The sequence below is a fragment of the Hippoglossus stenolepis genome, chromosome 24, assembly GCF_022539355.2.
Source record: "Hippoglossus stenolepis isolate QCI-W04-F060 chromosome 24, HSTE1.2, whole genome shotgun sequence".
NCBI lineage: Eukaryota > Metazoa > Chordata > Actinopteri > Pleuronectiformes > Pleuronectidae > Hippoglossus > Hippoglossus stenolepis.
Window position 1 is genome coordinate 1,008,397 of NC_061506.1, and position 26,350 is coordinate 1,034,746.

A 26,350-nucleotide genomic window follows, 5' to 3' on the forward strand; every position below is an offset into this window, starting at 1 on the left:
CAGTTTTTTTTTAGGGGGGCTACCTGTGTGTCTGCAATTCCAATTTGTGGATTTGCAAGAGGGGGAGGGGGGGGAGGTGCTGCTGGTGGCGTCCCCGAAATGGACTAGACCCTCGGACGGTGTAGAGGGTCCCGGAGCATCAAGAGCCTGAAACTGTCCTCCTGTCTTCCCATCCGTCTGTCTCTGGCTCCCCCCGTCTTCTCCACAGCGAGATGAGTCAGTCCTCAAAGTGTGATGAGCACCGTCGGCTGCATAATGCGAAGAGCCTGTCGCTGATCGACGACACTGTTACACATATACACACGCACAGTGCATGCTGACACGTTCACGCACACTCATGCACATGTACACTCGCCTGCAGGAAAAGAAAAGCAAAGAAAAGACGCTGTCCTGGCTCATACATCCACAGGCAGAAGAGCCCCCCTCTCATCACACGGCTCCCCTCTAGGCTCAGGATCCCCGGTGCTTCGCGCTCACACACTCCTCTCTCGCTCGCTCTCTCGCTCTCTCTCTCTTTCTGTGTGTGTCGCTCTCTCCAACACACACATGCACTGATGCTGCAGCACTCACTCAGCCAGTGTGGGAGGAGGGGAGCGAAAGAGTGAGGAGGAGGTGGGATGGGGGAGAGAGAAAGGGAGAAATGACTGGGAACAGAACGGCTGAAAGAGAAAGAGAGAGAGAGCGAGAGAGAGAAAAGAGAAAAGAGAAACAGACGGACAGAGAGACGGACAGAGTGTGTTCAGCCTGTGTTTGTGTTGCAGAGGAGGAGATGCTGAGGAGGAAAGTGCGCATCAAGTAGGGATCACTGACGACTGAGAGTGAATGGACGAGTCAAAATGGACGGATGAGAGACATAAGGAGACGAATGACAAAAAAAAAGGGACGGCAGCGAATCGCAGGAGAAGGAGGAGGAGGAGGAGGAGGAGAGGCAGGAGGGGAGAGAGTGTTTGAGAATATTGAACACACACACACAGCAGCATGCGCATGTACACACACACACACACACACACACACACGCAGCAGCCGTCACGGTGCACGGCTGATCCAAGGCAAGCGCAGGGTGAGATGATTGTGGAGAATTGGGTCGAAGGGAGAGAAGGAGGGAGGAGAAAGGAGAGAGGGTGGCAGAGGAGGAGGAGAGGAGGGGTGTTGAATCATTGTGTCCTGGGTGATTATTTCCCTCACACACACACAACACACACACACACAGACAGACACACACACACAGACACACACACGACTGCAGGTGGTGCACAGGCTCGTTCACTCTGCTGCAGTCTCTCTACGCTTCAGTGGGAGCACATTTTCACTGCAGAACGCTTTTCTCTGCTACCCCCCCCTCCCCCCCCACCCCACATTACACCACCACCATCATCATCCCCAACCCCTCCCACCACCCACCACCCCACACACCAACACAATCACAACACATCAAAGCAATGAGCGAGGATGCTGCTCCGTCAACCAGAGCTAGATTAGCCTGAGGTGGGGGTGTACCAGAAAATTGTTTGGCCATATGGAAAAGAACTGGCAATATAATATAATAAAATATATCACTATATACACAGAAATCTGCTTGTATACTCATGTATACGTATGCATTCAGTGTGTGTTGTGTTTCTGAATGAACTGCATCATGTGTCGTTGGATCTATTAAAACATATTTACTTATTGATGAATGGGTGAATGGGTGAAGACTGCCCCATACTGGGAACCAGATCAAATGAACAGCAGTTACCCCTTTGATAAAAGCACTATACAAATAAAGATATATCATTAAACTAGAATGTCACTCGCTTCTGATTATTTATATTCAAAGACAATATCATCATCTTAAGGCAGAAAAACCGACGACACAACTGATGATTTGTCCCAAACATCAACTTGTCATCTCACAAGGGATTTTCAACTCCTGGTCCAATGTTTTAAAACAAAAACATGAATCTATTCCCTGAGAAATCAAGGACGTGTCAGGAAACGTCAGATTCCTGGATCCACACTCAACCTCAGTGAGCTCTTCCCTGACACGTTCACATCCTTCCACCAAGTTTGGTGTTAGTCCATCCTGTGTTTTGAGAGTAATACTGCTAACTAACAAACTAACGAGGTAATAAGAAGAAAGTACTGGGACAGAATACAGTATGATGGAGGCTCCTGCTCCTGCTGCGTTCCCACATCGAATTCTCCGGACTTTCTACCCGGGGGACAAAGCCAGCAGATAACCTGGAGGCTCCCACTCGGACATCTGCTTTCACACGTGCACATTCTCCAGAGAAGGTGTGGAGGATCTGAGGTCAGTGTCTGAAAGCAGCTCTAGTCGTCCCTGTATGTTGTCGGCCCGGCTGCAGAGGCTGGACCGTCGCAGGTCGACAGAGCGCTCGGCTACGTGTCTGCAGGTAGAAGACAAACGTGCCAGCAGAAAGCAAATGGGCCCATACATGCAAAGCAGACGGTGTGTTTTCCCTTTTATTGATGACACTGAACTGCCTCCCTGCTGCCCAGAAGCACGAGGCAGCGTCTTACTCCAGTAGAAACCAGAGGCTTACAGGCTCTTCACTTCCTGCAGGTGATGGAGGAATCTGTGTTTGTTCGGTGCAGTTTCTCGGCAGCAGCAGCGTGTACTGTACATCTCAGTGGGAGACTGGGCTCGTGTCCCGGGCTCTTGGCAATGCGCTGACCTTTCTCATTAGGCATAAGCAACTTGCATAATCACTGCTGACTTCTATTGACTGGCCTGTCACACCGTCTATCGGTCTGAAGGGAAAACCGGGGAAAAAGTGCAGCCTGCAAAACAGAAAGAGAAAACTTCCCCCTGATCAGATTGATCCTCTTTAGAAACGCCCACTTTCAGGAGCCCGTCATGTTGTGTACATTTTCATCTGCATGAATCTAATTTGAGGTAATGTTTGAATGTTTTCTATGATTTTAAATAAACGTCTTGTTTATTCGAAGGTTTAATCATCGATGAACGGAGTTTATACAAACTTGTTCCCAGTTTGATGAGATTGTGAGCGGCAGGCGTCAGACACAAAATGAGACGAGGAAGATATTGTTTTATATTTTGCGTTTTAAGGATAAAGTCAAAATGTTGAGAGAAGAGTCGAAATGTAAAGAATTCAGCAAAAACATTGAGGAAGAGAAAGTAGATTTAAAGTAGTCGTTTGCTTCTGCTGCAGAACTTTCCCCGTGTGTGCAGGACTGGAGGATCATGTCCCCCTGACAGCTGGATAACTTAGCTGAGCACAAAGACAGGAAACCACCTCTGGACATTTCATGCACGTGGATGATTATTCATTTCGGGAAATGGAGCAGGATGATGCATGAGAGCAAAAGCAGACTCACCTCTGGAGTTTCCAGGTGACGTCTCCGAGGCCCGGGCTGGAATCCGAGCGGCCGTGGAGATGTGACATCAACCTGCAGGAGACAGTCGGAGGTGCAGGGATGAGTTTCCTGCACCAGCCTCCCATTCTCATGCAGTGCACAGAGCGTGCACTGTACTGAGCAGACAGCAGATTAGGTCCCATCACACACCTCATCATTCACTCACACACACACACACACTCCTCTGCCGCTCATTTCTCCCCCACTCGTCCTCACGTTCCCTCCTTTTCCACTTTCTCCTCCATTTTGACTCATTATTTCTCTGCTGCCCCTTTTTCTCAGTTTCACTTTCTTTGCCCTCTTGCTGTTCTTGCTTCTCTCCGCCGCACATGCAAACCTGTCATTTAGCTTTCACAATTTACTTTTACAGAACTTACATACAATTTATTTCCTTCTTAAGACAAAAATCCATTGTCCCTCACCTACAGATTCTACATATCCACATGCACAATCTGTTTGTACAGATCCCCGTCGATGTGCACCGGCCTTTTGCTGCGAGTCCTCTTTGCACTGATCAGATCTACAACTCTGAAACACATCCAGGGACATTCAGGCTGACTGGCAGGTGCAGGGCGCCGTACGCAACACACAGTAATACATAATAATGACAACGCCTCCATGTATCAGAGACGTCGCTCTTCATCTCGTCTAATCCCAGAGAAAGCACTGCAGAGACAGAGGTGACCCTCGTGGCCTGTGATCAATGATTCACTCTATTAAGTGAAGGTGCTTTGATCGGTGATTCTCGACGACACTGCACGTTCTGTGATCTCCACGCGACGCCGCGTTTCAGCCGGGGCGTCAGAAGCTGGATTTCAGTCTACGTCTTAACTCGCGACTGATGTTATTACAACAGGTGTGGACGGAGATTCTTTTGTTGGAGCGCGGCGTCCGTCCCCGCTCCAGGTGACAGGTTCATCTTTAGCGGGAGCAGATTATGTGCAGGGACAGGGAAGCACTTGGACGCGCTTAGAGTGGAGCTCTATGAGCGGTGACACTTCAGGGGCCCGCTGCCAAGAGAAACTCAGTTATCCAGCGACGGCTCCTCCCCTCCCCCCAACACACACACACACACACACACACACACACACACACACACACACAACACACACACACACTCCAAGCGACTTCCAACCTTTCTCTTTTCGACCCCAGGGGAGACGGGAAGACAGGAGGGAAGTGGAGATGATGACGCTATTGACAGGGAAGTGGACCCACACTCTCTTAGGACAACAGCTGATCAATTTGGACTCGCTTTTGTTTTTATTTGCAGAACTTGGAGGTGAAGACGTTGAAGGACAATTTCAGATGATCACAACTCGGACGTTTGTTGACGTACGGCGACTCTACTGGGATGAGCAGGTTCATCCAGGGGTTTTTCTGCAGGCCAATATGTTTCACTCACATTCTCATGCTACATGGCCTCTGAAAACAAAAGGTCTGCACTCGGCATGAGCACGAAGTCTCGCAGGGAACACGGAGTCCGATTGTTGATCTCCATCTCCAAAGCCCAGTAAGTCGGCTGCAGATTGGTGCGGACAGATCCCTGTGTCTCCCCGCTGCTCAGTAATTGCTGGGATTACAGCGTTTCCTCGTGAAGGGCTTGAAAATGTGTGAAGGACTGCGCTCTTCTGCTCTGCCGTCCCTCAAACCCTCTGAAATGCATGTTCTGCGATTATCCGGAAGACGTTCGCTCTCTCCTCTACGTCCCCCTCCCTCTGGTTTCATGGTTATTTCCTCTCATCTTTATCCTCGCCGCTGCAAATTGCCTCTATCCCGATATCACACTGCTGAGTCGTGCTTTGCGGATGAACCGGATGGTGCCGGACTGTCACTTTGCCTCACGCTACCACAGAGTCTCAGCAGCCTCAAACCCAAGGCTGTGATAGGTGATAAATGCATATAATTACACTGAGTGAGGCCCTGTTGTCTTCCTATTGATTTCATGGCTCATTTAGGGAATTAGGAGGTCGGCAAATTCCTAAGCACAGCCGACAGGACGAGGAGATTAAGTGGAGAAGGTCCCGTTTTCCAGGGAGAGACATTTACTCACATATACTTACATGTGCCTAAAGAATAGAAAACAATCTTGGTGATATCATGTTTGAATGTTTTCCTTGTCCCGTGCGGCTCGGACTAAATCGACCACGGCTGAAACGTCTCTCGGACCTTGTTGTTCTTGTCCTGTTTACTGTTGCCTCCACCTCCGAAGGGGGAAGCGTGTGATCTGAACACCGTGTTCACCTTGAGATGTCTCCCCTGGCACCGGTGTGTTTGTCCACCACGAGGGGGTCTTTAACCTACATAGGTAGCTACATTAGCGGGGATGAAGGCACGTCACAGAACAGCCAAGTCAGCAGCAGGGTGCGAGCGGGATGTTTGGATGGAAGTCAGGGTGGCGTGGAGGGGGGGGTGGGGGGGCGGCTTCCCTCAGGCTTTCTCCAAGATTGAGCCGGATGAAAAAACAGGAGGAGGATGATACGTGAGGAGTCAACATGGTGTTCTATTGGTTCCTGGCTGAGTTCGGGTTATTGCCCCGTGTTGTGGGGGCAGTGGGGCAACGTGGGCAGAGTGAGTTGAAGCAGCTGATTCAGAGTCAGCACGACAGACGGCACTTTAGTGTTCGTTCATCCTAAATCTGATAGGTTGTTATTCCGACGCCACGTGGTTCTGGTTTCAATGCTGCTAGAGGAATCTTCATCTTTCAAAACATGCAGCACAACAGCTAGAATCCCTGGTGGCTTGGATTCCTGCTGGTATTCACTATTGCTCTGTCTTTAGATCTCAGCTCCACACGAAACCCAGAGAAGAACCCAGCTCATTCAGGTGAGAGCTGCGTGGAGGCCGTGATTCAAAGGGAGGGAGCGCAGAGTCAGGGGTCGATTCTCATTCGGCCCGGGCCTGCAGCTGATTGTGACGATAGCGGTGCTGTTGAGTTGCACTACGCCGCTGTCGTCTGGCTGATACCTGATTGCAGCTTATCGGAGGCATTTACATCAGTGATTACCTCCAGCCTGCTGCCGCGGAGCCCGGGCCGGCCGTCTCTGACAGCCCAAATGATACCGTATGAATTATTGATGGTGACAATTATGCGAAAGCAGAAATTAAATCTATTAGGATTTGTAAAGTACAAATAATTTATTCAGCGAGCAGCCGTGCCGTTAAACCCGAAAGTGGACGAGGCGGGGACGCCGGTCCGAGCGGAGGGTGGGGGCGCCGAGCAGCGTCTCTCCTGAAGGAGTTCGTGGGAAGTGAAGCGTCGTAAAGGGCCTCGCATATCCGACAGGACACGGCTTCAGGCGTCGCTGCCAAACTGTCACAACACTGGCACAACACGAGTCCCTGTCGCACACAAACAGACACACACACAGACTCCAGAGAAGATGCACAAACACACACAGAGCTGCAGCATTCGGACTTGAGGTTGAAATATCAAGATGCACATAAATGAGCTTTTTAGGGACCAGGCTGATTGTTTTCAGATTTAAATGCACACATCTCACATGCACAGGAAACACATGGCGCTGAACATCATGCCTCACAAGCGGGCTGACACTCAGCTGACCACACCAGCGATGATGTTTTCCGGTGACGGCTCCTCTTTCTGCCTTCTCCTGGCGCCGGTGCACTGTTGCCATGGGAGATGTTTATGTAAGCCATGTCTAATCCTGTTAACTGTTACTGCGGCTGCTGCCTGGCAATGCTGCACTGCAAGAAACGTCCATGTTACATGTCGTCTTACGGAACGCTGACTGGGTCTTTTTTTTTGTTGAAACAAAGGAAGAAGAGAAAAGATGATTTTATGTTTTCGTAGGAGAAGAGAGAACGAGAGCAGCACAGGAGGCAGATTGTGCACCAAACATATTAATCACAGTCATAAAGCTAAATGTATATATGCTGTTCTGTGCACTCGTATCATACGTGCGTCGTTTTACCTGAATATACAACATACTGGTTTCAAAAACTAATTTGAGCTGCCACTGGGTCGTCACTTAATTTGAGCGTGAGAGCTAAATGTCTGCTGCATGTTTCAGGATGAGACTTTGGTCCAGGTGATTGTTAAAATGTGCATCTTTCAGCAGCTTCTGTTTGTTGTGCTGCAGTGGGAACCAGTTCTTCTTTGTCTTCTTGGAAACGTCCCTCATCTCTTCCACTTGTTGGGTGTATTTGCAAATGAATAGGAAGATATTCCGCACATTTCTAAGAGTATCAACCCGCAGCACTAGTGATTAAAAACCATCTTTCCTGTGAGCCAGTGAGAGAAGACGAGGCAGGAGCGACGCAGCCTCGCGTCCCCCCCCCCGTCTCGTTTCCCAGTGTGGAGCGGAGCCACTGAAATGCTTTTTGTCTCGGACAATCCGAAGCATCACGGCCCATAAACCCCCGCACCTCGCCGCCTTATCTTCAACCTTCACCGCCGCCATAAAAACATAACCTCTGGATAAGTTTCTAGATGATCATCCTTCAATAACAGGAGCACACGTCGTCCACCATCTTCTGCCGGAGAGGAGCGGCATGGGAGAAGTCTAAGCCTAATTATCCCGATTAAAAAGCCGACAGTGTGAACGAGTCGTACAAAAGAGGATTATACAGACATGAAAGGAGAGAGGGAGGAAGAGGAGCAGAGCAGCGGGGAGATGGAAGAGCTCGTGGATGATGAGGCGACATATTCATCCAGTTCATACGCCTCACAGAGGACGCTGGACCTGCACCCGTCTCCTCCCCCCACTACCTCTATTGTCTTTTGCTCCATTAGTTTTATTACAGTCTTGGCTGAGGAATCAGGGGATTGTACGATCACCTGATCCTGAAGGTCAACAACAGATCCCCGGTGGCTCGGGCACTGGTCTGCAGTCAGTTTCCACAGAGACACTGGTGCAGAGAAAACGAGCTTTTTGCTTCCTAATAATAATATTGTCCGTTGAAGTGATGTTGTGTCAGAGTGAATTCTTCCTCCAAGGCCAACGGTCCTTATAACACACCCCCCCCCCGTCCCCTCCTCTTCACTCTGCACCAGCAGCCGAGCCTCTCGTCCATTAGACACAGGTTTGTTCTACTCGTCATCATCGTTCTGATGCATCTGCTGATCGCAGCGAGGAGAAGAACATTCAAACACAGGCGGCGCCGGTTGCCAGGTGACCACAGGGACTCGGCCGCGTCCCAAAAACCCCCCGAGCCTCCTTCCTCCTGTCCGGCAAGGCGTCATGCGACAGGGGAACAAGGAGGAGGGAACCTGAAGGTGCTTTAACGTTATCGTGAGATGAACAGAGCGACTCTCTGACCTCAGATCAGACCTTTGCTCTTTCCCTCTGATTTAACGCTGATTGTCTTTCTGACAGAACCGTCGTGACCGTCCCACCTTCACCGCCAACGGGTTTAAAGCAAGAGGATTTATCAGGCTGATCAAATATAAAACTCTTTTGTCTTTAACGTCTCATACATTTGACCTCAAGTCATTAAATGTGCAGAGGCTCAAATCTGAGCGTCACCTTGAGGACTGTCAGCTGCTGAGGAGGAGGAAAGGAAACGAAATGAGAACTCACAGATACAGTTCTGCTGCTGAAGGGCAGAACTGTAACGACTGCAGAGAAGATTATGTTTTCACCCGTTTGTTTGTTTGTCAGAAGGATTTCCACAGAACTTGAGCTGTTCTCACAAAATAACTCTGCAAGATTGTGTTCGGACGTTTTCTGCAGGTTTTTCTTTCACATGTGAAGAATGCAGCAGGAGGGTATTACCCATGATCCTCTGCTTCCTGAACCAGGAAGAGCTGCAGCTGTAACACATCCACCAAACTCTGTTTAGAATTCTTCATGTTTGAAAAGTTTCCTGCTGAATACTGCATCGTGCACATTGTGCCGTGATGCTTTTTGGCATTTCATTGATTTCTCAGAGAATGATATCTATATCTAATGATATCTATGAGTGTGTGTGATTTGGTGCAGCTTGATTGAATCTAAGGAGACTGCATCACGCCCCCCCGTGCACGGTATCATACATGTACACTCTGCACTCCAGCGTGCAGGAGGGAATTAAAGAATCCCCCTGCTTCAGCACGGCCAACACGCTCTCGTTTACGGTGCAAATGAAAACATGCACAGTTTATGGATAAGCACTTCTGTGTTTGAGATGAGAAGAGGACTATCGACTCCCCGCAGCCAGCGCAGCACAGCGGCTCGGTCATGTGTGACATTTCCAATCGTGGAGGTGCATGTAACGTCACCACTACATGCACTATAACTCACCCTGTGTCCTCTCCCCACTGTCTTCACGCTGGAGCCGGCGCTGAGGTGGGAGAAGGGAACGGGACTTAATTCCACTTACTCAACATTCTTCCTGTTCCCATTAAAGGTCGAAGCTCATTTGGACCAAACAGTTTGCTGGCATCTGATCTAATGTCTGCTTTAACACTGACAAACTGGCTGTCCTGGCCACTTCTTCCTGACGCCAGGAGCCAGGGGCGTCGAACAAGGTTTCAATCGGACAACAAGCTCATTAGAGGAGAGGCGAACCAGCAGTCGACCGCCATTTTGGTGCCAGCTCAGTGGCAGCAGCAGTGGGGCGGCGGAGCGGTGATGGAAGCCGGTCCACGAGACGGCGGGAGCGAAGGATTAGAGACCCAGACGTGGACACCAGCATATTCTGGTGAGCTCCACTTTGTCTCTGTGTGTGTTAGCAGAACAGTTGAACATTTCCATGGGAACAGAAAGGTAGAAAAGCTGTGGACACGCAGAGGTCACTGAGCCAATCGGAATAAATACCAGAAGAAGAACCTTCCCAACGTCAAGCTCGATGATTTAAGGTTTTGTTGCAAAATCGATTTCAGGGTCATACTGAGGTTTGCATTGTATGAAAGGAGACATATGATGTTTTCAGGGTTTCTTTCCCAAGTTCTGCAAAGTTAAAAAGCCCAAAGTCTGAGGTTTGCATCGTGTGCGTCTAGCAGCGAGTCCGTCAACATGGTCCGTCGTCATTTCCTCCACACGCTGGAATCTGTTGACCTTTCACATCACTCTCTCATTGTACAAACACACATGAAAAACAACTCCAACCACATGTGGCTGTGAGGAGCTGGTGTTCCTAGACAGAGACGTCCATCTGCACCGTGACTTTACCGAGGGAGAATCATGGAGCTGCTCTGCGAAGGGACTCGCTCGTGGATCAGAGCAGCATGGAAGCCAAATGTGTTACATCCTCCCGGGCTTATTTAATTAAAAGTGCCATTTATTTTCTCATTCATCTCCCGCACAGGGAAACCACTTCTCTTTCTCCTGCAGGAGCTTTTGCGGTGAATCCACCCGGGACTGTTCCTGCACCAGAGAGCGACGCTTTAAAAGGAAAAGAATAAACAGGTGATTTGATTTGACGACAGCGACGACGACGGGGATCTCAGCTCGTCATTCATCAAAGCTCAGATTCTTCCTTTGATGGAAGACGTCCAGGTTTAATAAAGAGCTTTCCTGTTTGACTCTGTAGTGTGAAGCGTGTCCCTGTGTGCGAGTCTTGAGATATTTATAGTGGTATGTTTTGTAATATAATCAGTGGATGTGCTTTCCTATACATTATTGAGGGGAAATGAATATTAATGACCCAGTTGTGGCACACTTTTCCCTTTTTCTACGAGAGGAAATCATGCAACACATTCAACATGACCCACACACTGTTTCAAACTGTCTAATCTCGCCTTCCGCGCCACGCCGTTCACACACAACGCACAACGCACACGTCCTGTGCAGCTCGGCAGCGGCGCTCTGGGTTGTTTCCAGGCCGACTGGAGGGTTTGACATTGTGTAGCTGAAGACGATGTGAAGTGAGGGGCGACCCGAGAGTGTGGAGGGTAAACGGAGTGACTCCCCCAGGGGGCGGCGTGTTCTCTCTGGCCCTCTTTTAGAGTTCGGACAAGTCCCATGATGCCGAGAGATTAATGAAGCTGCACTGGCACTGTGATTCCTGCAGGACACACACACACACACACACACACACTCACGTACACTATTCATTTCAGATCATGACACTTTTCGTGTGCCTTCTCTGAAGTGAGTTTGAAGAGGTGCAGGTTTTAAAACGCTGACGCTGGTGCACACGTTGCACACGTTGTCTTTCTCTCTCATTGGAAATGTTTTGTAAGTGGAACGTCTCCTTTTTTTCTTTGGCATCGTCCCCATTGATCCCGACTGCATCACATCATCAATAACCTATCGACCCTCCCTGAAATCGTCGTCCCCCTCACGACGGAGGCCGGGTTGTGTCCACGTCTGACGATGATGCGAACGAGCTGCACCAGAGCTCAGGATGTCGCATTAACACATGCACATCTCACACCTGCAGTCTGACTGCCGAGCTTTAGCAAATGCAGCACTGCCCCTCTGTTGTTGCTAATGGGTACTACAAGTCTGCAACCGGCAACCTCTCAGGTGGGTTTTGGGGAAAGAGAGAAACGACACAGGAGGACAAATATTCCTCAAGGACAGAAAAGATTTTAAAGTGTTTGTGGCTTCGAAAAAACTGAACTTATAGGACCTTTAAAAACAGAATTTATAAAGTGCTTTAACAAAAAAAGCAAAGAAGAGACAAATATCAATCGGCAGGATGCAATGTGACAGAAACGTTGATGAATAAATATAATGTATAAGCAGTAAAAGGACAATAACAAATAAGTAAAAGGTGATAAAATGGGTTTTAGGAAGTGATTTAAAAGAAGTAAAGTTTCTACTGTTAAAAACAAACGGTGGGTCCTGTGATAGTTCTCCACTCTCGCTATAAGACGCTTACCTACACACACAAATCTCTCCCTGCACAGTAACAGCGGAGACTCACCATTGGCCGAGCGTTTGTATGGGCGGGGCTCCACTGCACAGACTCCACATGATGTCATCAGCACAAGATGGCGGCGCTCGTACCCGGGATCCTCTGGCTTCATTTCTGGAGGAAGCGGAGACACGTCAGGCATTCTTAGATTCAGTCTCTGATTTAGACGTCACATCTCTGCGAGCGCCAACAGCTCCTGGACACTTTCATGAAACCACAGGTTTTGTTCCTGCAGCGACTGAAACACCGGTGAATTATGATGTGAGGATAAAACCCCGTTCTGCCTGGGAAGCAAACTGAGTCTGGACGAGCTTCTCCAAACACACCGGACATATTATCTCTGCGGAGTCTCTGAGGTGATTAGCAGCGATGCCAGAAAACACGCATGACCTTTTCAGCACGTGTCCCTGCTCCTGTCAGGAGGCAGCAGAGTCACAAAACCCATTAGCTGTGCACGTCCTGCTCACAGGGATCGGACGTGTCCATGACTTGTACTGAATTAGAAGCAGAATACCACAAAAAAATGTTATTATTTATGAATGAAGAGTATATTTAATTACAAACACAACCTCAATGACCACATTTGGATGTTTCAAAACTTTGTGTTCATCAAGAACCATCAAAGTCATATTAACCTGAAACACGTGTGTACACTGAATGTAACACAGACCTACAAGTTAGGAATTAGCCTCGTTTGATTGGAGCACTTCACTTTTACACAAAACGAATCCGGTCTCATCCCCGTGTGCAGCCACAGGGATAAAAACGTCTTTGTTTCAAGTCCTCTGAGCGTTTCCTGGTAACGGCGGAGGTGTAACTGGATGTGCGAAGCTCTCGCCCTGTAGGTGCTGTTCATCTTCGTCCTGACACGTGTGCTCCACCGTGCTCTGCTGCAGAACCTCCACCTCTGAGACGATCGTCCACGGACACTTCTGACGGCACACGGAGAAGAGCAGCTGCTTTATCTGCGGGTTGCGGATGAGGAGGAACGCTGCGGTGATGCACGGAGGTATCGTGAGGAGCAGGGGCGTCAGTAAGGGTGTGAGCATCCTCCAGGTGGGCGACTTCGTTTTCCCCATCACTGTGAGGATGACGAAAAGTATGCTCGGCACCATCTGCAGCAAAAACATGAGGAGGTAAAGTCCCACGGTGCAGTTGGCTCGGTGGTTATTACACTTAAGCGCCATGCTCACCCTCAGCGCCGCCTCATACATGCAGCCGTAGCAGTAGCAGATGGTCAGGATGCAGAAAGTTGGGATGACAGACGGGGGCACGAAAACCTGCAGGTCCTCTTCCAGGGTAAAAGTGATGAGTTCCTTGATGGTAATGGCGTCGCACAGGAACCCGCTGGTTTGCTGCTGGAGGCCGCGCTTGATCTGGTTCAGCACCAAGCCTCCATGAAAGCTCGCCGCCAAGCTGACCAGCCAGAGGAGGCCCAGGCTGACGTGCACGTTGTTGGTGTTGATCAACCTGAGGTAGTGGATTCCGTGGCAGATAAACATGTAGCGTTCGACGGCCATGAGGGCCAGAGATATCTGGGACGTCAGGAAAAAACAACGCAAGATACAGAACTGTACGACGCACCAGCTTCCGAACAGCTGAGTCTGCTTACGCACGACGGACGACAACATGACACACGTGGTGATGAAGGTCATCCCAAACCCACAGGCGGACATGTTACTCAGCAGGATGTACTGAGGCTGCCAGAGGAGCTGCTTGTACCTCGCCGTCAGAAAAAAGAGCACAGCCCAGAAACACGAGGAAAAAGGCCAGGGAAGTTTTCTTTGAGAGGGAAAAGTCCCAGGTCCGATCCACAAGTTGAGTCCAGTCGCCCGCGGTCGTCTCGCCGGGCGAACCCGAGAAGGAGCCGGAGAAGGAGCCGGAGAAGGAGCCGTTTGAGGAGGAGCCGTTTGAGGAGCGTGGCATCGTGACGCTGAAGCACACAACGCTTTCTGAAGGAAGACGTTCTGAAGGTCAGGGTAAAGTGTAAAGGAGGAGCAACCAATGTGGTTACCAGGAGACTGGGGAAGAAGCAGCTCCACTTACATGGGAATGTTCACATCATATGAACAGAAAGGGAATTTAACTACATTATCGATATTTTATAATCACTTTACCTTTATCTCAATGATTTTTATATTTTTTAAATGTGTTGATTTTATCTCAATATATTTTTCTTTTTCTCATCAGCTTTTGCAATTTATTATTTTATCTCCTTAGTTATTTTATTATCATATCCATATAACATATTTTTCAATCGTTTTAAGCATTGTTATTTTATCTTCATAATTTTGTTAACTTTTTTTATTTCACCATTATATTAAATTTGTTTATGTTGTTTTTTTACCTTAACAATTTGTAAATTTTTCTAATTACTTTTAGCAAATCATTATTTTATCTTAATTTTAATTAATTTTGTTTTGGTGTTTGCTCGCTGCCACATCTCCTCAGTTCCTGTTAATATTATGTCAGTGTGCTTTATTGATTTAATAAGTTTTTAATTGTTTTTATAATATAAAACACGTTTGTGTAACATTGTTCATGACGTGTTTTACACAAAAAGTCTAAAAAAAACCACAAATGTGCACTTGACAAACTAAATCTATATCACTTTATCATCTTGATAAACATATTCTTCACTATGTCACGAAGAGGTTTACTATGATTTAATTCCCTCCGATGGAAACGCTCTAATGATGGAGGTGCTGGCCGTCACCATGACAACACGCTCATCAAATCCTCTTCTGACGGGGAGAAGCGGCGGGGGAAGGAGGTTTTATACTTTAAATGTCATTTCTTTACCTTTAAAAGAGAGAGTGGGCGGACAAGTAACTACATTTACTAAGTACAGTAAGTACATTTATTCAAGTACTGTACTTAAGTACACATTTGAGGTGCTTGTACAACTTCCTCCTCCACTTAAACTCACATGTCACTGCACTGTAAGTACAGTACTTTCACTTTACACACTTCAAGTACATGCTGCAGATCACACAGGACTTTTACACACAGTGGAGTCTCTCTGAACTGTGAAGGATCTGAATCTACGGAGGAACAATGGATCCCACCGACCGGTTGATCCACCGTCTGTCCGTCCTAAATGAAGGTGGCGTTGGGACGTCCATCCTCAGCTGCCCCCGATGTAAAGGGCTGGATCCCGACCTAAAACAGGACTCATTCAATTCTGGTGCAAATCTGAATCAGGGGACTTGTGTTAATGTTGTTGAAATCCTCAGTTTAGACCTTCGAGTGCATGAGATGTCGGCTCCAACAGCGACGACGTGAAACCATGAACGTGTGTCAAAGTGTTTGTGGATCATTTCTACGTTGCTGTTTTAATTCTAGTTAGAGATATTACAATGATCCGACTGAGCTCCCTTCAAATTCAAACATACAACCAGTGAAATATGTTACGTGACAAAAGAAACACATTCTCCCACCGCAACATCCTCGATTTTTAAACAGCGACTGAGATTTATTTTTGAATTAAATAAAGTCGTACATTTCACAGCTATAGGAGCCTACATAGTAAGCAAAACAAATACTCTTTGTCCGTGTGCAGAACTACACCACAGGGTAGTTCACGACGTGTCGCCATCGCCTGGTTAACGGAGAGAGAGGACGCGGCTTGTTGAGCGATGAGGCAACGGAGCCGCAGAAGAAGAAACTCCCCGAACGACTGAGTGAGTGATGGGGGGGGAAAAAGAGAGGAAGAAAAAAGACGACGAGGTCCTGGAGTTGTGGCGTCTGGAAACGTGTTCGTGCTGATTCCTTCCAACGTTTAATGTCCACAATTCGAAATAAAAAGATTCTTCGGATTACCATGCTTTAAACGGAGAACCTGAAGTTCCTAATATTTTAGATACTGTGTGGTAAACTTTTTTTTTTTGTTGCTCTTCTTCAAAATCCACATCTAACATTTTTGCGATGGAACTTTTCAGCTGCTCACATGAAAACGTACTTTTGGAAACGTCTCTCGAGCGCAGCGTCGCTTCCCGTTGCTCCCCCTCCTCCTCGCCACGGGGAAGATGGCCGCTGCAGTCTTAGGAGAGCACAGCGTTGGATTTCTTGACGCCGATCAGGTTGTCGGCGCTGACGGCCCTCCTCATGGTGTTTTTACACATGTCCTTGTACTTGTCCTCACACAGCCTGGAGATCGCCTGGAGACATGAACAGATATGAGCAACAGGAAACAAACCCATCTGAATTCAGACGCTTTCCTCTGCAGAGCGGATCCACTCACCTCCAGCTTCTGGGCACGTTTGTTGCTGAGCGGCTCCAGCGGGAAGCTGAGGTTGTTTTCGTCAGCCAGCGAGCGCAGGTCAAAGTAATACTTGGCGTAGACGCTGGCCGGGACGTTGATGTTGAACTGGAGCAGCTCCAGGAAGTGACGCTCCATCTCGTTCCTGCAGAGACACAATCAGAGAGTGAAATACCTCAGACGGCGTAGACAGGTATGTGAATCAATGAACCGGTACCGTGTCCAAGTGTTTAGGATCTAAACGAGCTCACATGTCCTCCACCGTGATATCTTTGAGGATCTGGCAGTAGTCCACGTTCCACACGGCCTGGTCGTCCCAGACCTTGGAGGCGAGCAGGATGGCGCCGAGAACAATCCTCTTCCAGTTACAGGGACAGATGTCCATCTCAGCGTAGGTCAGCAGCCTTTCCAGGTACACCTGTCACACACACACACGACCACGCGTTCACACAGGAAGTACACGCACATCTAACCCATAGAGACTGTGTCGGGGGTTGCAAACGCACCAGAGTGACGATGGCACACTCGGCGGTGAGCTGCGCCGAGCTGAAGAGCGTCCGGATGAAGCGGTAGATGAGTTTGTGCTCGGGGTCGACCACAGAGTAGTCGTCTGGGACCTTTTCTCTCTGTCGGAGCAGAGAGGCATCGTCATCACTTCTTCATCAGAGCGAACAGTAACCACTGGCTTCATCTGCTTTATGTAAGGAAATACCTCAACTCACCGACAGAGGGTGCTTCTTCTCGTCGAATATTTCCAGCGAGCGGTTTGAGTCTCTGCAGGAGGAGAAGAACCAACTGACGTTAAAAAGGTCAAATGGGCAAATGATCGTTTTACACAGTTTTACAGTCCATCAACTTCTTTAAGAGGTGAAATCTACGAGACTATAAACACAAGCTCCTCCTACCTGTTCTTTATATGATAGTAAATGGCCAGAGCGACGCTGCAACAGACACAGAAACATCATTTTATTATTTGTTCCCCAACGGGAGCTTCACTTGTTCGGGGACGATGCGTCAGAGGGACGGAGGGGACGTCACTCACCACTTGATGGTGCTCTTGAGGTTGGGCTGGCTGACGGTGCTGTCGTCGATGAATATCGTGGAGCAGGAGCTGTACTTCTTCGTCAGGAGCCCGGGAGACATCTGCATCAGAGACAAAGACAACGTTCAGAGAAGATCTGGAGAAAAGTCAGAGTTACAGCACGGATTGGTTCTTTCACTTCTTCAGATGACTATTTATAGAAGATTATTTCAACAAATCAGATAAAAAGTGTTTTGAAAACAAACGTTAAAAGCTCAAAGGGAGAAATGTGTGATGCTATTTGTCCTCTCTTCAATATCTTTTTAATAAAATACAGGTTCCTGGGTTTCATTTTCTTTCTGACGACCACAGATTAGAAAAGAGACTAAAACTATTTCAAAAGCTCTGGAACCTCCTCGTGTTTCCAAGTGGACGTCTTCGTCTTCTACGTGTACGGCTCCTCTTCTTCATCCTGAGATATGTGTTCTTCCAGTTTCACGTCCGTCACATGAATTTCACAGTTTCCTGTAATCTCACATGGACTCACTTGAACATTTCTCAGGAAAATGTCCGCAGCAACCGACTCATACATTTTCCTCCGTCACTCACACTTTCAGGAGAACCTCCTCGGTCACTTACATGATTCAAGTAGTTGCTTTTCCTTTTCTCCCGCACTGCAATGAGAGGAAACGTGCGTTAGACGTGCGGCTGCAGAAGACGAGGACAGACACAACTACAGTGAGGACATCTTTACCGTCCGTCTGCGACTTGTTGAGGAACAGCGTGCTGGCTCTGGGATGATCTGACGGGTTCGACTCGTGGGCCAGTTCTGTGAAGACGTAAAGACAAAGTGAGTGAAGCTGTGAGTGAGGCTGGACATGGAGACATCAGATGGAGACAGACACTCACCGTCCGGAAGCTCCCGGTCACTGATGTGCTGCAGGTACGTCCCGGTGTCCTCACTCACGTCCTCGGCGGTGGTGATGGGACACTCCTCTAGCTCCACCTCCCTCCGGGAGATCTTCGGAGTTTCTCCCGAGGAGCAGCAGGACACGGAGCCTCCCATGGTCGATGAGCTCGCCTACAGGGGGCGCTGTTTCCCATACACAGGGACAGTGGTAGTTAGCGGAGGTGAAGTCAACCGGGGGACTAGTTAGAGAAACGGGTTAACAGTGCATGCTCACACCGATGACGCCTCCGTGCGTGTGAGAGTGGAGGATTCTGGGAGTCTGAGTCGCTTCTATCAGGTCATTTCACGCAGGACTACACGACATGCTAGCCGGCTAACGCTAACACCTGGGTCCGGTGCGCGTCCATCTTCCCTCGCAGGAAGTCTCCTCCACGGTTAAACACGGACTCACTGAGCGGGACGGGCCCCGGACGAGGTGACGGAGGCAGCGGACATGTCTCCGGTACCGGAGAGTTGAACCGTGTTAGCAGCGTTAGCTTCAACACCGTCACAGCAGCGGGAGACACGTCCGGGACTGTCAAACCCACACCGGAAGATCACTCGCTTCCTGCTTCCGCTGATCACAATAAAAGTCCCGACTAAAGATTTCGTACAGAAGCGACAATAATAATATTACTAATAATAAGAAGAAGAAGAAGCAGAGGAAATAAACTGCACACAATGTGACTAGTTTTTACAATAAAAAGAAAATTTAACTCATTTCTAAAATAGGTTCCACAACATCACGACAATGACAATAAACACCTATAAAAACCGTTATCGTTATAAAACAAATTAAACTAACACAATACGATTCAAGTGGACAGATAACAGTTATTTCACCGTATTTACTTTTATTGTTATTTTTCACTTGTAAAATTCCCGGTAGTTATAGATTCTCAGCTTTTATTTTGAAAGCAAGAACGGAAATGTAGTACGTAGCTGCTGCTGTCAATCAACTTCACGAGCACCGGCTGGAGTCCATGTGAAGCCCCGCCCCCTTCCTATGGATTAAAAACCTCTGAGGACACACCCACACCGCAGCACCGGGCTTTCCTATTGGCCGCCTTCCAGCCGGGCTGTTACACGATTGGCTGGGAGACGCGGAAGAGCCTCAGTGCGCATGTGCAGCAGCGTCACGGGAGGAAGAAACAACATGGCGCTGGTTCCTTACGTAGAGAACTCCTCGCCTCTCCTGTCGAAGCTCCACAGCGCGTCCGCCCAGTTCGAGTTCAACTCCCATCGCGTCACTGTGTCTCAGGACTGGAGGAGACATGGCGTCGCTGCCGTGCTGTGGGACGCGGTCAGACCCCCACCGTGCTACACATCCACCCTGACGTGTCAATAACATGCTTGTTTCCATGACAATAACATGTTTGAACGTGTGACGTGTGTGTGTCTGCAGGCCGTGGTCCTGTCCGTGTACATGGAGCTGGGGGAGCTGCAGCTGAAGGGCAAGCGGGTGATTGAACTGGGAGCTGGAACTGGGCTCGTGGGGATCGTAGCTGCTTTACTGGGTGAGAACCTGCACAACACGAGCACAGCGCCACCTACTGCACACAGAGGAAATGACATCACGGTTTCAGCAACATATCTGGCTCCTGGTGTCCTTCATGTGACAATAACCACGTGTGTCAGCAGAGGGCGCTGTTACAGAGTGAATGATGAGAATCCATGTGAAACCCTGAGTCACGTGTGTATTTTATTTTGAAGGAGCTGAAGTGACCATCACTGACCGAGCGTCGGCCCTGGACCTCCTCTCCACCAACGTGAAGTCCAACCTGCCTCCAGACTGCGAGGGCTCGGCGACGGTGTCCGAGCTGACCTGGGGCCAGGGCCTGGACCGGTACCCCGCCGGGGGATTCGACCTGGTGCTGGGGGCGGACATCGTTTACCTGGAGGACACGTTCGTGCCGCTGCTGCAGACGCTGGAGCACCTGAGCTCGGACGCCACCGCGGTGCTGCTGGCCTGCAAGATCCGCTACGAGCGGGACAGGAACTTCCTGAGCATGCTGAAGGAGCGCTTCAGGGTGGAGGAGGTGCACTACGACCGGCAGAGAGACATCCACATCTACAAAGCCTGGAAGCTGCAGGAGCCCCGGGCGGATTTATGAGAAATAAAACAGGACATTTTACCAGAAACACATTTATTACCAGCTGCCAAAAATGTAATATTTGAATAGCTCTGACATAATGCACTGTATCATACAAGTTGGTGCTGACATTTAGAAACTGTGTATACAAAAATCCAAAAGCAACATAAAAAAAGCATATTACTGTCATGACTATACATAATACCTAAAAGAATACTGTACGACTCTGTCAGCATGAACACGTCCACTCTGCTCACTGTCAAGTCCTTGTGTTTTACATTTGGTCGCACTTTGCTGTCCTGGAGCGGAGGTTTGGTGAGAACTGATAACCCATCCTGATCAATATGTGATGATAATTAACAACAGAACGCCGACAGACACTTAGTGATGAAAAACTGCTTCTCTGTGTAAAACCCTAAAGAGGCTCCTCACCCGGCGGCGGTGGCGAGATGACGCAGTGTGAAATGTGGTCGGATTGTATAAGCAAAGAAAGTGCGAATGCCTCTAATCCTGTAAACACAATCTTGACACCTCGACATACAGGCGTCTTGGTTGTCAACAATCGGATACTGAATTATTTGAAGCGTTCCCAAAATAAAAATTAAAAAACGGTGGCAGTATTGCAAAGAGTAAAATACACAGACACAGGAGTCAAGGGCTGCGTGTCTCTGAAATGTGAAATGTTTCTCCTGTTGCATCAACACAAGGCTCTTTTTTTAGTTTTTCAGAATTCATGAAACTAACTTTAAAAACCGGGCGAACTGAAAAACAAATATAGATGACAATTTAAAAAAATGATTTTGTTTATACAATATTTGCACCAGCAACGAGTTTCCTATTTTAACCAACAGGAGGCAGATAAAATATGAGAGGAAGTCGTTTGTTTCTCTAAATTACCGTGAACAAACTCCGACTGTTCAAATTGATCCGCCACTCTGTTTCATTTGGGGGCTTTTGAGAAGATGGTTGTAATTTTAAATCAGTTATGGCCGAGAACACGTGAAGAAATCAGTGATTTTACATGTGGGATTTCCAGATTCAGTGCCGTCCACGTCCTCCAGCCTTAACCGCGTTTCTTAAAGCTGCAACTAACATGAACCGAATGTCACAACCCGAGGGTCAGTTTTCTGTTCCATGTATCAAGGCAAGGTAAACAAACGTTTAACAGAAAGTAAATGGCATCATCAGAGCAGAGAATCTTACACATAAACCAAAAGATAAAATATCCATGACGCAGCCAATCTATAGTTCAAAGCATTAGTAAGTAACAGATGTTAATGCGAGAGCTCAGTTACGATAACAAACGTCGCACAAAAAGGAAACCGAGACTTCAGAGCGTCTCAGGATTTGAAAGTGTAAAAATGTCCGTCGTCGGTGGTGACGTGATCGAGCAGTCCCCCGTTGCTGGTGATGTCGCCCATTTCGTCCAGTGACTGGAACGCTTCCCTTTGGCGGCGTGAAACAAAAAACGCCTCATTGTCCGTTCCACCACTTCACCACGAGGACCCCGTAGAGCCGAGGCCTCCACCGCTTCCGCTCGCCACGCCGTCAGCCCGAGGGGAACAGATTTAGGATTTAAAACCGGTGACGGGAGAAGAGAGGGGTGTCATTTTGTTGTAATCCTGGTGAGTCACTTTACAGATTTCCCGCAGTCTTTATAAAGAAAGCAAAGAGTAGAAAAGGGGCGGTGGCGTCCAGGAGCGTCTCTGAGCTGAGTCTCTGTACGGGGCGGCAGACGGGCACCGAGCCGGCTCCTGGCAGGCGTTTGGTGACGATTCTACTCTGATTTGTGGCAGTACAAGTCTTTGAGGGCTTTCAGTTCCTCGATGAGGGTTTTGTTCTGGTTCTCCAGCACGGCCACGCGGTTCTCCAGACACTTGACGTACTCCTTCTTCTTCCTGCGACACTCGCGGGCGGCCTCCCTGTGGGACACATTAAAAGGTGTGAGTCTCCAAAAAGTCTCACAAACAAAACTTTTATCCAATCGCCTGCCCCGTTAGAGCAGGGTTATTTTTACTGATCTATTTCTGTTCCCACTTTCTAGATAATGCTCATTGTTAGATGTTAACTGTATCAGAGATGAAACTAACAGCCCCATCAGGTAACAGACACGACCCCACGGAAGAACACAAACCTGTTTTTCATAAGTCGGACCTCCCTTTTACGCGTGACCTCCTCCGTGCCTCCCCCTGAGCCCAGAGCGGGCGAGGTCGCCATCACCACCCCGGACGTGATGGAGCTGGCGGGGGCTGTGCGGATCTGATAGGCCTGGACGTCTCCAGAAGCAGCTGGCGGACGAAGACGGCGAGACATGAGAACGGAAACATGAAGCTCACGCGACACTTTGAACTTGGGTTTCATATTTCAAATCGTTGGAGCTGAATTGTGTGCCCACCTTGTACGACCACTTGGTTGCTAGGCACCAGGATCTGCTGGCCGTCGCTGGTCTGAGCGTACTGCAGGATGGTGGCACCCGACTGTCCCCCAGCGGCGTTGGCCATGGTCAGAGTCTGCAATCCATCTGTGCCGTTATTGGCCAGCTGGATGGCCCCGCCCTGCGTTATGGCAACTACAGAGGGACGGATGTCACACGTAAGGATTAGTCTCAAGTGAACCAGTGAACATGGCGTCACTGCGGCGTTCGGCTGAAACACGGCAGAGACGCTGTGTTTGTTTTAGTGTCAACATGTGGAATCATTGTACAGCAGCGTCCTGTGTGTACGTCAAACAATGTGTGTATTGACCGTCCTCCGGGGACGCAGCCCTTAATGTGTGTCCAAGACAAACACAGTGAAAGAACAACAGCTCACTGCGTTAGTTGGAACATGTTACTAAATATGGGTCAGTATTATAAAACATCTGATCACCAGGACCTGAGACAAACTCAGCTGTGAATGAATCCAGGAACTTGCTCACTTCCCAGAATGCTCAGCGGTTTGGAAGTTGTCCAATATAACTTTCTTTTTAATCCCAACGCTGTGCAGTAACTTTCTACTGTGAAGATCAAAGTAACGCTGCCCCAGTGCAGATGTACTCACTGTACTGGCCGCTGCTGGTCTGGTAGATGGGGGTCGGCATGGTGACGGTGGTGATGGTGGGAGCCGAGTCGTCCTCCGACTTCTCCTCCTCAATTCGAGGCACGGCCGGAGCGTCCGACGACAAGTCGTTCAGAATCTTCCTGTGGAGCGGAGCAGAAACATCTCAGCTACCTTCTCCTCCTCTGAAGCTGCAGCCTCTCAAAGTGCTGAGGCGTGGCTCACCTGTACGACGGTCGTCTGGACAGGATCTCTCTCCTCTTCTGACAGTCCGTCACACTGTCCACGGACTCCTGAGAGTCTTCGCTCTCGGCAATAGTCGAAATCTGACAGTCAACAAAAAGCATCGGCCGTGAACTTCAAGATTTACGAAAAAGGAATCTGATTATCTACTGATTTATGAATGCTTCTGGATACACGTGTAGCACTGAGTGACTCTCGTCGGTGCAGTGAAGCGGCGAGGTGGCTGTGAGCTGTCTAACAGAGGCTGTCTCACCTGTACGGTCTGGACCTGAGGGGACTGGATCACAGAGGGCTGTGCAGCCTGGATCACTCCGTGCACCTGCACCGTCTGACCGTTGGGTAGCTGCACTAAGGTGACTGTGGGACCACTGGTGGTCACCTGGCCTGCAGCGATGGACGCCTGCAACAGGGACACACACACAGATTCACCAGCAGCCCCCCACCACTCCTCACTCCTCCCTGTCATGGGGCGCAAGGTGCGAGCTTTACCTGGGCCAGGGTGATGTGCTGGGCCTCAGACTCGGAGACAGCCGTGTCACCACTTTGCTGAGTGTCTGCGCCAGCCTCCATCTTCATTTGTAACCTGCACACAGTGAGAGGCTGCTTGTTGGTGCATCGTGAAACCAGAGGAGAGGCTCTGGAGGTCTGGACTCTCGTGCACAACTTCAGTGCATGTCGCTGAAGGAGGGTGTGGCTCAGCTTCACGCGTTAGCATAGCATTCATGGAGAAAAGCTCGTGGACGGGTTTCCCTGCAGCGGCAGCAGCAGCACTGACTTATCCTCGTGTAAAGCACTATGAGCACACAGCAGAAGCCATGTGTGACATTAGCCCCGTTACTTTCAAATGAGCTGCGGTGCTACCACCCGGAGGCTAATGCTAGCTCGGTGTTCCTGAGGGGCACCGGGCTGCGGGCAGATGCTAACCAGCCCGCAGCGCCGAGTGAAGCTAGCAGCCAGGGAACTGAGCGGGCTTTTATTCAACTGCTGCCGGGTGGGGACCCGAGGCTAATGCTAGGTGAGCTAGTAGCAGTGGGTGCTAGCGGTTAGCATGGAGGGAAACGTCCGCACGCATCGTTAGTTCCTGTGGTTTGACCCAGAGACTGTAGATCAAACCCGGGAGGCTCCGGGGCGAGAGCCGGGGTTAAAGGGAGCTAACAGGGAGTAGCAGCCTCCGCTAGCCGCTCCGGGCACTTTATTAAAAACAGCTCCTCCACATTCAGCAGCCTCCTCTGCAGCCGCCATGATCTCTTTGTTGCTTTGTGCGGGAATCGAACACTAGCGGCGGCTGCTGGCGGCTGCTGGCGGCCATTTATCTGTCCGGCAAACATCAGATCCTCTTACCGACACAACTCGCTTCGTCACTCCCGGGGCTCCGGAGCTCCACTTTTATTCAGGCCGACACGTAAGAGCCCGCGTCAGGCTACACCTCCGCCGCGTCACCGGGAACAACAACACTGAGAGGAGGACGAGAGGGACGACGACAGACAACATCAGAGGAGCCGAGCGGAGCCGAGAGGAGGCGGGAGGAGCCGAGGGGAGCCGAGGGGAGGCGGGAGGAGCCGAGGGGAGGCGGGAGGAGCCGAGGGAGGCAGGGAGAGCCGAGGGAGGCGGGAGGAGCCGAGGGAGCCGAGGGAGGCGGGAGGAGCCGAGGGAGGCGGGAGGAGCCGAGGGGGAGGCGAGGAGCCGAGGAGGCGGGAGGAGCCGAGGGGAGCCGAGGGGAGGCGGGAGGAGCCGAGGGAGGCGGGAGGAGCCGAGGGAGGCGAGGAGGCAGGAGGAGCCGAGGGGAGCCGAGGGAGGCGGGAGGAGCCGAGGGGAGCCGAGGGAGGCGGGAGGAGCCGAGGGGAGCCGAGGGGAGGCAGGAGCCGAGGGGAGGCGGGGGGAGGCGGGAGGAGCCGGGGGGAGCCGAGGGGAGGCGGGAGGAGCCGAGGGGAGCCGAGGGGAGGCGGGAGGAGCCGAGGGAGGCGGGAGGAGCCGAGGGGAGCCGAGGGAGGCGGGAGGAGCCGAGAGGAGCCGAGGGAGGCGGGAGGAGCCGAGGGGAGCCGAGAGGAGCCGAGGGAGGCGGGAGGAGCCGAGAGGGAGCCGAGGGGAGGCGGGAGGAGCCGAGGGGAGCCGAGGGGAGGCGGGAGGAGCCGAGGGGAGCCGAGGGGAGGCGGGAGGAGCCGAGGGGAGCCGAGGGAGGCGGGAGGAGCCGAGGGGAGGCGGGAGGAGCCGAGGGGAGCCGAGGGAGGCGGGAGGAGCCGAGGGGAGCCGAGGGAGGCGGGAGGAGCCGAGGGGAGCCGAGAGGAGCCGAGGGGAGGCGGGAGGAGCCGAGAGGAGCCGAGGGAGGCGGGAGGAGCCGAGGGAGCCGAGGGGAGCCGAGGGAGGCAGGAGTAGCCGAGGGGAGCCGAGGGAGGCGGGAGGAGCCGAGGGGAGGCGGGAGGAGCCGAGGGAGCCGAGGGGAGGCGGGAGGAGCCGGGGAGGCGAGGGGAGGCGGGAGGAGCGAAGGGAGCCGAGGGAGGCAGGAGGAGCCGAGGGGAGCCGAGGAGGCGGAGGAGCCGAGGGAGCCAGAGGAGGCGGGAG

At 50.4% G+C, this 26,350-nt stretch overlaps 3 protein-coding genes across 7 annotated transcripts; 1 reads left to right on the top strand and 2 right to left on the bottom strand.

Moving 5' to 3' along the window:
* Nucleotides 1-15,641: 15,641 nt before the first annotated feature.
* LOC118103607 (cyclin-Y-like protein 1) lies at nt 15,642-18,978 on the bottom strand. Of its 3 annotated transcripts, XM_047339176.1 has the most exons (11): nt 18,658-18,978; nt 18,381-18,564; nt 18,226-18,300; nt 18,111-18,145; nt 17,493-17,593; nt 17,356-17,391; nt 17,173-17,224; nt 16,957-17,076; nt 16,702-16,868; nt 16,433-16,595; nt 15,642-16,349 (listed from the first exon to the last, which is right to left on the bottom strand). In XM_047339176.1, exons 2-11 carry the CDS (start codon nt 18,535-18,537, stop codon nt 16,233-16,235), a joined length of 1,023 nt encoding a protein of 340 aa, XP_047195132.1. In that variant the 5' UTR covers nt 18,538-18,564; nt 18,658-18,978; the 3' UTR covers nt 15,642-16,232. The 3 variants fall into 3 exon arrangements, with proteins under 3 accessions (XP_047195132.1, XP_035006596.1, XP_035006593.1); XM_035150705.2 differs by having other exon boundaries at nt 16,957-17,067; nt 18,381-18,978; XM_035150702.2 differs by having other exon boundaries at nt 18,381-18,978.
* A 547-nt stretch (nt 18,979-19,525) lies between these two features.
* mettl21a (methyltransferase 21A, HSPA lysine) lies at nt 19,526-20,727 on the top strand. Its single transcript, XM_035150431.1, has 3 exons — nt 19,526-19,723; nt 19,826-19,937; nt 20,134-20,727. Exons 1-3 carry the CDS (start codon nt 19,544-19,546, stop codon nt 20,532-20,534), a joined length of 693 nt encoding a protein of 230 aa, XP_035006322.1. The 5' UTR covers nt 19,526-19,543; the 3' UTR covers nt 20,535-20,727.
* Nucleotides 20,551-25,310, bottom strand: LOC118103454 (cyclic AMP-responsive element-binding protein 1). 3 transcript variants are annotated; one of them, XM_035150428.2, is made up of 8 exons: nt 25,133-25,310; nt 24,281-24,374; nt 24,045-24,191; nt 23,774-23,874; nt 23,552-23,691; nt 22,909-23,085; nt 22,648-22,801; nt 20,551-22,435 (listed from the first exon to the last, which is right to left on the bottom strand). In XM_035150428.2, exons 2-8 carry the CDS (start codon nt 24,365-24,367, stop codon nt 22,291-22,293), a joined length of 951 nt encoding a protein of 316 aa, XP_035006319.1. In that variant the 5' UTR covers nt 24,368-24,374; nt 25,133-25,310; the 3' UTR covers nt 20,551-22,290. The 3 variants fall into 3 exon arrangements, with proteins under 3 accessions (XP_035006319.1, XP_035006320.1, XP_035006321.1); XM_035150429.2 differs by having other exon boundaries at nt 22,909-23,082; nt 25,133-25,309; XM_035150430.2 differs by lacking the exons at nt 24,045-24,191; nt 24,281-24,374 and having other exon boundaries at nt 25,133-25,309.
* Between the last annotated feature and the right edge of the window lie 1,040 nt (nt 25,311-26,350).